The 11,957-nt window shown below is 55.9% G+C and overlaps 2 protein-coding genes across 3 annotated transcripts in view; both read right to left on the bottom strand.

The window, feature by feature from the left end:
- Positions 1-529: 529 nt before the first annotated feature.
- On the bottom strand, positions 530-9,623 carry ANKRD2 (ankyrin repeat domain 2). The gene is given in 10 exon segments (XM_021699984.2): positions 530-792; positions 1,578-1,676; positions 1,783-1,881; positions 2,706-2,804; positions 3,135-3,233; positions 4,694-4,801; positions 4,909-5,067; positions 6,059-6,160; positions 9,440-9,529; positions 9,531-9,623. Coding segments are annotated over 10 exon segments (1,089 nt in total). The 5' UTR covers positions 9,609-9,623; the 3' UTR covers positions 530-636.
- A 1,662-nt stretch (positions 9,624-11,285) lies between these two features.
- UBTD1 (ubiquitin domain containing 1) overlaps positions 11,286-11,957 on the bottom strand; it is a 55,338-nt gene continuing 54,666 nt past the window's right edge. The window contains exon 4 of one of the 2 annotated variants that reach the window (XR_006540235.1): positions 11,286-11,954. The gene's annotated coding sequence lies outside the window, so the exon portion shown is untranslated. The other variant, XR_006540234.1, reaches the window with a different exon arrangement.

Raw genomic sequence — 11,957 nt, 5'->3', positions numbered from 1 at the left:
GCTTCTCCAGTGGGGCCCGGGCCCTCCTCCCACAATTCCCGGCCCCAAAGCCCGGAAGGCAGGCCGCGGTTGGCGAAGCCGATTGGCTGAGCCGGCCCCGCCCTGCGGGAGGGAGGCGTGGTTGCTGAGCCGCCGCCGGGAACCGCCGCCCTGCGCCAGCGCTCCGCTCCCCTGATCCCGGGCCAGGTTCCCCCTGCGCGGGCGGGCCGCCGCGTGACGAGCCTGTGCTGGCCGCACACAGCCCTGTGGGACGGCGGTCACCAGGACGGGGGGAGGGGCAGGAGGGGTGCGCGGAGCAGCGGACCCACGCTGGGAATTTGGGAAGAGGGCTGGCAGGAAAGAAGCAAGAAGACACCTCGGTAGGAAAAGCCACAGGGCTGAGGCCAAAGGGCTCCAGGCTCCCCTCTTCCCTGAAACTACCCTGGCTCCGTTTTCCTTCACTCCTAAACATTTTAGACACAAATCGAAACAAACATCACCAATAGCAAAAACGACTTTTTTTATTGCAGTAGCTTGTGGGTGTCCCGGATCGTACGCAGAGGAATGGCAGGGTCCTCAGCTCTGGGGGCCGTTCTTAAGAGCCTCTGGCTGCATGCAGGGGACAGCCCGGGTGCCCAGCTGGCCTGAGGCAGGTGTTTAGTGGGCTGGCACAGGCTGGGGGGGCTCCTGCCCACCCTGGGCAGGACCCTCCAGCCCGTTCTGCTCTGACCCTGGCTCGGGCTCAGGGTGCTCCAGAGCCTGCCGGGTGTCAGCTTGCCACAGCTGCACCAGGTCCGTGGGGGTCTTTCCTGCCTGGGGGAACCAAGCGGAGATCTGGTCACTGTTCAGGTTTGTACCAGGAGGTTCCCTCATCTAGACCAGGTGTTCCAACCAGGGGCAATTGGCAATGTTTAGAATGTTTGTGGTTGTCACAATCAGGTAAGTGGGAACTACTGGCATTTGGTGAATAGAGGCCAAGGATACTGCTTTAACATCCTATAATGCACAGGACAGTTCCCTCACACCAATTATCCAGCCCAAAATGTCAATAATGTCCTGGTTGAGAAACCCCCACCTACTGCCTCCCCATATTTTCCTGACTTTCCCATTATCCCCTTAGTCTTTCTTGAGTCAGGGGGGCCCTCCCATTCCCCCTCTTTTGTGATTGCTCCAGACCCCAGAGAAGAGCTTGGACTAGGGGACGTAGGACCCTGAGAGAACTCCAGGCCCACACAGTGTGCTAGGGGCGGTCGTGCCAACCAAGCGCTCAGGTTCCTTCCAGCTGTGTTCCTCCATGTCCCTCCCTGGGCCTAGACATTAGGACCCCCTTTGATCTATTTGGGGGCCTTTGGGAAGTCCTCTTACTGTCCTTTCTGGCCCTTCCTCCGCACTGGCACTCTGGACAGAGATAAGCATAGAGAGAGCTGGGAAGGTGGGTGGGCCCCAAATTCCCAGGGGTCCAGAGAGACCCTCCACTGTGAGTGTGCTCCGAGGGCAGGCTGAGTCTTGCTCAGTTCTGTATTTCCTCTGAGTGCCTAGCACAGAGCCTGGGTGAGTGGTGCCCACTAATTACTGAATCAGGGAAGCAATGAACTTACTAGGTTCTTGGTCATCATGTCAGCCCCATGCAGGAGCAGCAGTTTGATGATTTTGTAGCGGTTGAGCCTCACAGCATCGTGCAGGGCACTGTCCCCTTCCTAGAGCCAATGTGACACTCAGTATGGCCCACGGGGGGCATATGGGAGCCCCCAGGCTTCCTGCACCCCCAGGATTGGCTGAGCAGAAGGGAAGCTGGACACTCACTCTGTCTTTGGCATTGATGTCCAGGCCCAGGGATAGAAAGTGCTGCACGATCTCCACGTGCCCTGTCCGGACTGCCACATGCAGGGGGGTACTCAGCAGCTGTGTGGGAAGGAAGCAGGAACTGCTGGCTGAAGGGGTCTGGACTGTGGTGCCCCTGGGAGGGAGGCTGTCCTAACTCCAGCCTAATCTCTTCCCCAAGTCCTAGTGCCAAGGCCTGAGCCCTGCAATGACTAGGAATGCTACAATTTCCATCATCCTATCCAATGGTCTACCTCGGAAGCATTAGGTGCCTCGTCCTCTGGGAGGCCTTCTATGGTTTCCCTCTCACCCAGCTGTTCACTCCTCTGCCCTTCTGTGAATAATTATAATAGATGCCATTTACTGAGAGGTAACTATGTGACAGGCATGGCAAAAGCTTATAAAACATCAGCCTTATGCTGAATAAATAATTTACATACACTGCCCCATCTAATTATATAAGAATTCTGTAAGACATGTGACAGATAAGCCACAGAGGCTCAGAGGCTGTCACTAGTTCAAGGTTACACACAAAGGCATGAATGAATAGAAAAATGGTGGACGAATAAACAAGCGAACAGATGAATAAATGAATGGATGGATGGATGGACAGATAGATAAAGGATGAAGAAGGATGGCACGGATGAACAAATCCCGCATCGTTTGGGTGATCCCAAAGCCCCCTAAATAGTGGATTTCTTCTCTTCCCCTCTCCTCTGTCCTTCCTGCTCCCATCCCCAGATGGTGGTCCCCAAGGACCTACAGGTGATGGCCCCTCCCTGGGCTCTGCAGCCCCTCTAGAAACCAGACCAGCTCACTATCCTCCTGCTTCCTGGGCTTTTCTGTTCTCTGCCCCTCACCCTCCCTCCCCAGCCACCTAATACCTATGAGCATTATTGCCTCACCTTGTCCCTAATGTTGGTGTCTGCTCCTCGGCTTTGCAGGAGCTTTACCACCTCCAAGCGGCCCCCGCGGCAGGCCCAATGCATGGCTGTGCAGTCCAGCTGGAAGGGAAAGATGGGGCTGGAAGGGAGAAAATGCCCTGGGGGAAAGGACCCCGGCCAAGAGGGCAAGAGGAATCGAAGGAAAGGGGGCGGAGAAGGGGCAGGGGCATGCCTGTGCCTGGGCAATGGGACCGAGCAGAGCAGGAGAACCCTCGGGTCCAAGCCAGGTTTACAGAGGATGGCCCCAGGCCATACAACCTACTGGAGGTGGGGCCTGGCCCCAGAGGAAGGCTGTTTGTCTTCCAGGTTGGCACAGGTTTGCAGGGAGAGGGGGTCTACTGGTGCTGGGCCCACCTCCTACCTCCCGCCCAATAGGTGTCTCTTGCTCACCCGATCCTGGAAGTCCACAGTGGCCCCACGGTCCAGAAGCTTCTCCAGGATCTCCATGTGACCTTCCAGGGAAGCTCGATGAAGTGCTGTCCGGTGGAACTGTCCCCAGAGAGACTGTCAGGGCCTGATCTCTGGCCTCAGGCTGAGGTCAGGCCTTACCCCATTTCGATTCTGAGCCTTGTGCTAGTAACCCATAGCTTCCATGTTCTGGCAGCTCCTTCATGTTCTATCCAGACCAGCCTTGGAGCCCGCTTATGCCCTGGGAACTCTGACCTTCTCACTGTGCCCCACCCCCAAGCACATCAAGCTAGGCCTTGACACGGGCTGTTCCCTCTGCTGGCAATGCCCATTTTTGCCCTTACTTTCTGTGAGTGCTTGATGAATTCTTGCTACTCCTTCAAGAGGCAGGGCAGCTCAAGTGCCATTATCTTGAAACCTCTAGGCCAGAGCTGCCCCCAGGGGACCCAGAGAAACAGTGAGAGGCGATTGGAAGGCAGGCCAAGTCTTACTAGACTCTGTTTCCCCTGAGTGCCTAGCCCAGGGCCAGAAGGGGCAGGTGCGCACCCATGACTGATTCAAGGAAGAAATGAACTTTAGCATTTTGCTTTGGTCTCTTGAAACACTCAGGCCAGGAGGCATATCTTCCCACAGGGCTGTGTGCCAGTCTCCCTCTACTCTCAATTCTGGTCTTTCCTCTTTTGCAATCCCAGCACCTGGCACAGTGCTCAGAGGTGGGAGGTGTTTGGATAGACCAAGAGAATTGAGACTCCCGAGTCTCATGGAGTGGAAAGGCCATGTAGTCTAAGCCCACAATGATGCAGGCTGCAGAGGGTGACCATTAAGTTGCTTAATCCCGGGAGATGAGTGTGAAAGAGCGCTCTGCCAATGTGAAAGGCAGTTTCAGGGAAAAGTATGAAGGGTGATGGAAACGTTTTGAAAATCGTGGTGATGGTTGCACAGCATGGTAAATATAATTAATGCCACTGAACTGTACACTTAGAATGACTAAAGTGGCATATTTCATGTTATATGTATTTAGCCACAATACAATAATAAGTTTTAAAAGGAAACGTATTATACAATGCGACACAAAAATAGTATCATATCCTAGCATGTGCTTTATAGTTTTTTCCTTCAGTCAGTAAATACTAATCGAGGCATTAATATTCCATTTGATCCCCATGACGTGTTCTGAGGGAAGCAGGCCATTTTACAGAGGAGGAAACTGAGACACAGAGCTAGCTGCAGGTCACATGGTTAGGGAGTGATAGAGATGGGATTTGAGCCCCAAATTCTTGGTTTGGGCTCTTTTTTTACTTAATTCCATTCCTCTTTCTTCCCTAAAAGACCACATGACATTTGTTACTCTGGAGGTAGTTCAAGTTGAAAAGGGCCTAAGGATTTAGGTAAATTCCTGCATGGGCAAGGCGGCATCCCATATCTAAGGGCCCCCCTCCCAAAGGACACCCAATGCCTGTTCTCAAACAGGCCCACAAGTGGGCGGAGTGGGGGTGGCAACTCTGAAAGGGAGGCAGGCCCAGGTGCAAGTAGAACATCACCTGATCACAGGTGTCCGGGGAACCCCCATCGGCCAGGAACTTCTCAATGACCTTCATTTTCCCCTCCACGGCCGCTTTCAGGAATGTCTCCTCTTCCACAGGGCCAGTCTGGAAGGCATGAAACCAGTAATGGAAGGCTGCCCTGCAGTGATCAGAGGCCCTCCTGGGCTCCCCATGCCCCCTGCCGACACAGGTGTCCTCCCCAAGACCCTTACGATCTCCTCGGGCTCTGGAGGTGGCTCCTGGGAGGCCATCAGTGCTTCCCGCTTCTTCTGCTTGCGTTTTTTCCGCAGCTCGATGAGGTTCTGGATCCCACCCACGTCGATGATCTCCCGCCGAAGATCTAGGGATGTCTTGCGCACACGCTCTTGGCCCTGCATGGAGGTGGCTCATCAAACCCCGTGCTGGGGCCTTGGGGTCCCTGAGCTAAGCTGGGGGAGGAGGATAGAGAGAGCTTCTCAGGAGAGAGAGAATCCAGGTCTAGCTCTCCTGCCCAGGACTAGGAGAAGCAGATGAGACCGGGACACAGATGGGGATCAGGGGACAAGGGGAGACTTGAGGGGACTGCGTAGAAGCTGCCAGCTTTGAGCCTTCATGTAGTTGAAGGGTAGGAGGAGGGAATCTCAGAGGTAACCCTCAGCCCAGGCCTTCAGAATGGAATCTGAATCCTCAGCTTTCCATGCAGTTTCATTTGTGTGTGTGTGAGATCACAAAAGTAATATAGAAACAGGGGTGCCTGGGTGGCTCAGTTAAACTTGTGCCTTCAGCTCAGGTCATGATCCCGGGGTCCTGGGATGGAACCCCGCACTGGGCTCCCTGCTCAGCGGGGAGCCTGCTTCTCTCGCTCCCTCTGCCCCTTCCCCCGCTTGTGCTCTCTTTCTCAAATAAATAAATTTTTTAAAAATTAAAAAAAAAAGTAATACAGAAACATAAAAGGTATGAAGAGGAAGCCCTTCTCTCCCAGAGGTAACTTCTACTATGGCTTGGTTGATGCCCTTCAGACAAGCATCCTATGGGATCATCTTCCACGATAGTGCTCTGGAAGCTCTGGTTTCCTCGTACCAGCACCGAGGTCTCTCCAATCAGCACACACAACCTCCCTGAGCCCCTTAACATGGGCATGGTGCCCTGCTGTATTGCTACCCAGTCACCTGGGGCTTCCAAAATGAGTCCATCCCCTGGGATCTTGTACACATGCAGATTCTGACTCAGCAGGTCTGGGGTGGGGCCGAGATTTGGCATTGCTAGCATGATCCCGGGTGGGGGTTGCTGAGATAATGGTTTGCATACCTCACTAGGGGGAGCAAAGCCATAACTGCCTGTCCTGTCCCCTGAGCGTGGAGGTTGGGTTCCCCTCACACTTACCTTAACCTTCTGTAAGGCCGGACTCTGAGCCCCGTGGTGCTTCTCATCCTCCAACACCAGCATGTCCATGGGCAGCTTCTGCTGGGCAGTTCCTCGGAGTTTCTGGTGAGCCAAGGAGAGGATGTGCTCCAGGACCTGCTCACAGCACCCGGGGAGGCAGGTAGCCTCTCCCGCAACCCACTCCAAGGAAAGCCCAAAGACCTCCTACTGTGTGACCTCAGAGCCCTTCGGAGCCCCACTCCTGACTGGTCCTGGAGCGCCCCTGGCCAGAGCCAAGCTCCCCATAGTTCCCCAACTCAACCCTACCCCAAGCTCAGCTCAAACACCTGTCCACTGACGGTCGTGTGTCCTCAGCAAGACAAGTTCAAGGGCTACTGCAATGAGTTTTCATGAAATTAAATATATTCACCTTTCAAAGCACTGAGATGATGATGATGATGGTGGTGATGTCTTTGTTGCCATTAAAAATTCACATTGATGAACTGATTGTGGTAAGAGTTGACAGTTATTTTTTAAATAGATTCATGTGTCGGGCGCCTGGGTGGCTCAGTTGGTTAAGCCACTGCCTTCGGCTCAGGTCATGATCCTGGAGTCCCGGGATCGAGTCCCGCATCGGGCTCCCTGCTCGGCGGGGAGTCTGCTTCTCCCTCTGACCCTCCCCCCTCTCATGTGCTCTCTGTCTCTCTCATTCTCTCTGTCTCAGATAAATAAATAAAAAAAATCTTTAAATAGATTCATGTGTCAATACAGAAATTCGGCAACTCTCAGATGCCAACTTTTTTTCTCAGATTGTACTGCTCCATGAAATCCTGGGACTGGAAACTTGTCGTCAGGGAACCCGAGGGACGGGAGCCACAGCTACGTAGCTTCAGTTTGAAGGGACTCCTAGCATTCCCCTCACTTTCACTGTAGTTAGATGGTGAGACTCCTTCCAAGTCTCCTCTCCATTTGTGGTTTTGACTTGCCTGGACCACTTCCTCATGGGCTCCTCCTCCGTTTTAAAGGAGCCACTTTTTGCGAAATGCTGGCACCCCATCTCTGTGGGGAGTCCAGATGGCGGCTGGGGAGGAATGGCCACCCTTACGGAGCTCTCAGCTGCCTTGTGCCTTTCCCACTGAGCTCTGGTGGTATACTCCTCCAGGGCTGATTTCCCAGGCTGCTCCCTTCCGTGTTGGGCTTACATGGTTTGAGGTGTCCCCAGTGTGGCCTCACCTGAAACACTGCATCTTCCTCCCGGAACAAGGGATGACCTTGGGCTGCAGCTACTACCGCATGTGGGACCCTGGCTGGGTTCCTCAGGGAGCATCCAGAGGGTGGGCTTGGGTCATAATCATTTTGGTAACCCTAGCAGCTATGACAGGGTCTAGCATATAGCAGGTGCTCAGTGAATGTTGGAGAATAAATGAGTGAATGAGTGAATGGATCATGACAGGGGGCGCTCAGCATCTCTGCCCACCCCTAAGTCCTCAGTGATGACCTGACCTTGTATGCGCCCACGACAGATCCCCAGCCCAGGGGCTTCTGGACTCTCCTTCGCCTCCCACACCAAGAAGGGGGAGCAGGCTGGACAGAGGCTCCCCTCTGAGAACCTTGATGGGCTGGGACCTGCTGGGAACACCTAGAGACTCTTGGGCTCACTAGACTCTCTAGTCCTTTGCTGCAGATTTGTCTTTGGGGGCTGACATACAATAAGAACTCAATGTTTATTGAACTGGGTGCTAGTGGGTGAAACACAACGAAACAAACTCCCACCTTACTTTGTAGATCGTTGTGCAGATTAAATGAAACGATGCCTGTACAGAGCTTAGCATGGTGCCGGGCATGTAGGAGGTATTTGGTGGGAAGGCTGGCTCTGTGGGCACCCAGTGTCCCAACAGCCCTGCTGCTATATTTGTTGGGTGAATGAATGGATGAGGACTGCTCCGTGTCCCTTGCTGAAGGTCTCTGTGTCCAGCGGCAGGACTCCAGAAATGGCACTGCAGCATGACTCACCTACCTGGCCCCAGGGGAGAAGTGGCATTCCTAGAGATCCAGGGGTGCCCCAGCCCGGCCTCAGCGGGTTCAGCCCAAGCTCCTCACCCACAAACCTGCCCCCCTCCCCCGCCCCTAGTCCTCATCTCTTCTTCCACCAGAGTCCTGGTCCTTCCCTCTTCCTCACTCCCATTCAGTCACTCTTTTTTTGAACGGAGCCTACCTCCAAACTGATTTATCTCCTCCCTCCCATTCCTGTTAGGGCCAGTCTTTCCCCTCCAATGTGTCCTTCTCAGGCTGTCCAAGCTGCCTTCCTAAAATAGGTCAGATGGCACCACTCACCCTCACTCAGCAACACTTAGTGTCTCCCCACTGCCCAAATAATAAATATCTTTCCCATGGCCCTCGCTGGTTTGTGCCCAGCCTTAGCCCCTACCTACTATCAGACTTTCTCACAACAGTCCCACCATCACTCACCCCAACTTTAGTGCCTGTCTTTTCCTTAGCCTGGAATTCCCTCCCTTCCTGATCTCCACTCACCAGCCTTGAAGGCCCCACTCAAATGCTGTCCCGTTCCCAAGAGTCCTTGAGCACCCACAGTCAGAGCGACTCACCTACTCTTTGTGCCCCTTCCCTGCTGACTTAACAGCTCTATTTCACCATTGCTTCACTCTGCCCGTTTCTCTGTGGACTTGCCGGTGACGGATGCTGGCTAGAATGACTGTAGGGCTGGTAAGGAGGCAGGGGCTGGCCCTACTAACCCTCTTATTCCTCACAGCACCTGGCACTTGGCAGAGCAGACTCTAAGTCAAATACCAGTTTAAACAGAATGAAGAGTAGACAAGCCTGCACCTCCCCCTTCCCCGACTTCTTTATCCCAGAGAAAATGCAATTGCCCAGAGCTGCATGCTCCAAAGGCCTCCCCAAGTGCGGCTGGTAGTCCTGGGAAAACCCATGCTTCCTTTTCCAGGACCCCTTCTTCGCTCTGCTCCCAGTCTTTATTCTTCTTCAGGGACCAAATGCTGGAGTTTCTCCCGTCTCAGCAACCCCCCCACAGCAGCTGGGAGATCTCAGGGCCCCACACTCCCACCTTCTCTGGCAGCACCCCGGCTGTCCTACTCTGTGCAGCCTGGCCCGCTTCCTCGAGGCCCAGGTGGGTGGAGGATCTCAGGAGCCCAGCTCGGCTCGCCCACCCCACTGTCTCTCAGTTCTTGGGGTTGAAGCCTCAGTCTCCTACTTCCAGCTGCTCCCTCCACCAGGAGCACCCTGGAGCTGGAATGGAGCCATTGGGCCCCTGGGGACCCCTGCCCTCCTTCCCACTGCAGATGTGTCAGCCAGGCTCTTACCTCCTTTGATAGTAGAGCTGGATCTCCTTAGAATCCCCTGGGGTCCCCACACCCGTGCCCATACCTCATTCTCTTCCTCCTGCGCCAGGCGCTCCTCAATAAGCGCCGTGGCCCTCTGCACCGCCTCAGAGCCCTCCATGGTGCCGTCTATAACCAGCCTGTGCAGGCCACAGGGCCTCGGGGGCTTTATAAGCCAGGCCACCCACCCCCACCCCGCTGGGCGCCTTTGCCATGAGCTCACCGGCCCAATTCTCCACCTGCCTCCCCGACCTGTCACCTTCACCCCGGGCAGCCCCAGGGAGCTGGGGGAAGCAGGCACAGTTTGCCCCCACCTCCACCCCCCGGCTTATTGGAACTGAAGAGCCCAGTGCCCCAAAAGCAGGGCTGCAGGAAGGAGCCCGCCTAGCCTCTGTCCTCAGTGCTTGGGTCCAGCTGGGCCTTAGCCCCGGCAGCTGCGCTGCACTAAGGACCCACTGGCTGCCCCTAACCCTGATGACAGTGCCACCTGCTGGACGCCTGGAAACTGCCCAACCAGTGCCAGTGAGGGGAACTGAAAGCCAACGGTGGGGACCCAATACAGGTCTGTGTCCCCAGCTGTCCTGTGAACAGGGTCTGCTCGCTCTGCGGTAGGGCAGACTCTGCTATGTCTGGGCTGGAGTGTCAAGGTGCTGGGCAGGAGTCAGGGCAGGTGCCTCCCTCTTTGCCCACAGCTCATGCAGGCCTTCGCCTCTCCGGGGTCCCACAGTGCCCCCTAGTGAGGCATCACTGTATGTGGCTGCATGTCCATTAGCCTCTGACAAACAAGTTTTGCAGAGGCAAAACTTAAAAGGTCTTGCTTCAAGAATGGTGTCAGGAAGCCACCTTAAGAGGGCCAGAGTGCAGTACCGAGTCCGGGTGACGACCAGCTCCTTCTGATCATCCTTTCTTCCTGGTTTCCTTGTCAGGCCACCCCGACCGGGGTCTGGCCATGCTTGCTGAGAAGGAAAATCCTCTCAGTGGAGAAAAAGCAGCCCTGAACTTGCTCAGCTCCACACCTAGAACTGTGGGAGTGAGCCCCGGGCCGCCATGACCCAGGTTTAACCTGCCAGTGAGCACAGACGCCACAGCTCTGGAGTTCCGGAATGCTCACGTGGCTCACCCTGAGCTAAACCACCTCATCAGAGGCCCCCCTAGGACGATATGCACACTTTCCCCGAAGGAAGGCCGGGCACTGGCTCCTTTTTCTCTCTGGTTCCCTTGCTGGTAAGCGGACACATGCTCAAAATCTAAATCTGTCCAAGATTTTGCTTTCACATCCCCCAGGGTGCAGTGCAGCGTCTCCAGGATTTGGGCGCATACCTCAGCCCTGAGGGCCCAGCTCGGGGGCTGCAGCAGGCGACCAGCACCCCCCCGCTACAGGAGCAGACCAGCAGATTACTAATGCCACCTTCCTGAGACGCGGCCTCTGCTTTCAAAGCACGTTCACATCTGCTATATCCCATTTAATCTTGCCAGCAACTGAGAGAAGAGGCAGGGCAAGAGGCATCTCCTCCACATTAAGAATAAGCAAAGTGAGGGGCGCCTGGGTGGCTCAGTCGTTAAGCGTCTACCTTCGGCTCAGGTCATGATCCCAGGGTCCTGGGATCGAGTCCCGCATCGGGCTCCCTGCTCGGCGGGAAGCCTGCTTCTCCCTCTCCCACTCCCCCTGCTTGTGTTTCCTCTCTCGCTGTGTCTGTCAAATAAATAAATAAAATCTTAAAAAAAAAAAAGAATAAGCCAAGTGGGCTCAGAGGTTAAGGGTTTGTCCTGAGGACCCAAGGGAACACAGGGCCTGGAACACTAGGAATTCGAAGCTCCCTACTGTCCGCTGCCACACCAGAACTGGCTCCACAGCGGGGCCGGGGAGCCCATAGGCAAAGCTAGGCGAGAGAGAAGGAAGGAGCAAAAGGCTTTATTGATAAATATGCAGATATGTCTGTACACAGGGACCTGTGATGGGCCATGGCCAGGCTGCAGACCCCCCCACCGCTTGGGTTACAGCCAGGACATGGCCCCGTGCAGACCCCCGCCTCAACAGCACAGCCGTCCAGCCACCCGCCCGCTCCACCTCTGCCAATTGTGCTGGGGGGCAGGGAGAGGCAGAGGCCGGCCTCAGGCTCCCTGCCCCTGGGGCTCACGGGCCATCCCCTCCCCTCCAGGGGACCGGCACTGGGCCCAGGGCAGAGTCAGGGAGTGGGGGCAGGGGCAGGGGACAGCAGCTGCTTCAGACCCTGAGCAGAAAACCGAAGTGAGCACAGCCGGCAGCACCGGAGGACAGATCTGGGCTCCGGGGGCCTCCGGGCTGGCGCTCGTGGCTCGAACCTGCTGCGGGAGAGAGGCAGGGTGGAAGGCCCCCGTTCGCCTTTTCTCCGACAAGGCTGGCAAAGTGTGGCAGCACTGCTTCCTGGGTGCGGGGCCCTGGGGGCCCCGGGGGCCGGCACCTGGGAGTCAGGGCCCCTTCACGGCTGGCCCAGCAGCCAAGCGGCCGGAGGCGCCCCTGAAGAAAGCGACAGCACGCGGAGGCAGGGTGGGGGCACCCAGTGCTCAGCCGGGGGGGGGGGGCC

Source organism: Neomonachus schauinslandi, chromosome 6, assembly GCF_002201575.2.
Source record: "Neomonachus schauinslandi chromosome 6, ASM220157v2, whole genome shotgun sequence".
NCBI classification, from domain to species: Eukaryota; Metazoa; Chordata; class Mammalia; order Carnivora; family Phocidae; genus Neomonachus; species Neomonachus schauinslandi.
The sequence above is the reverse complement of the archived record's forward strand: the minus strand, read 5'-3'. Positions and strand labels throughout refer to the sequence as shown.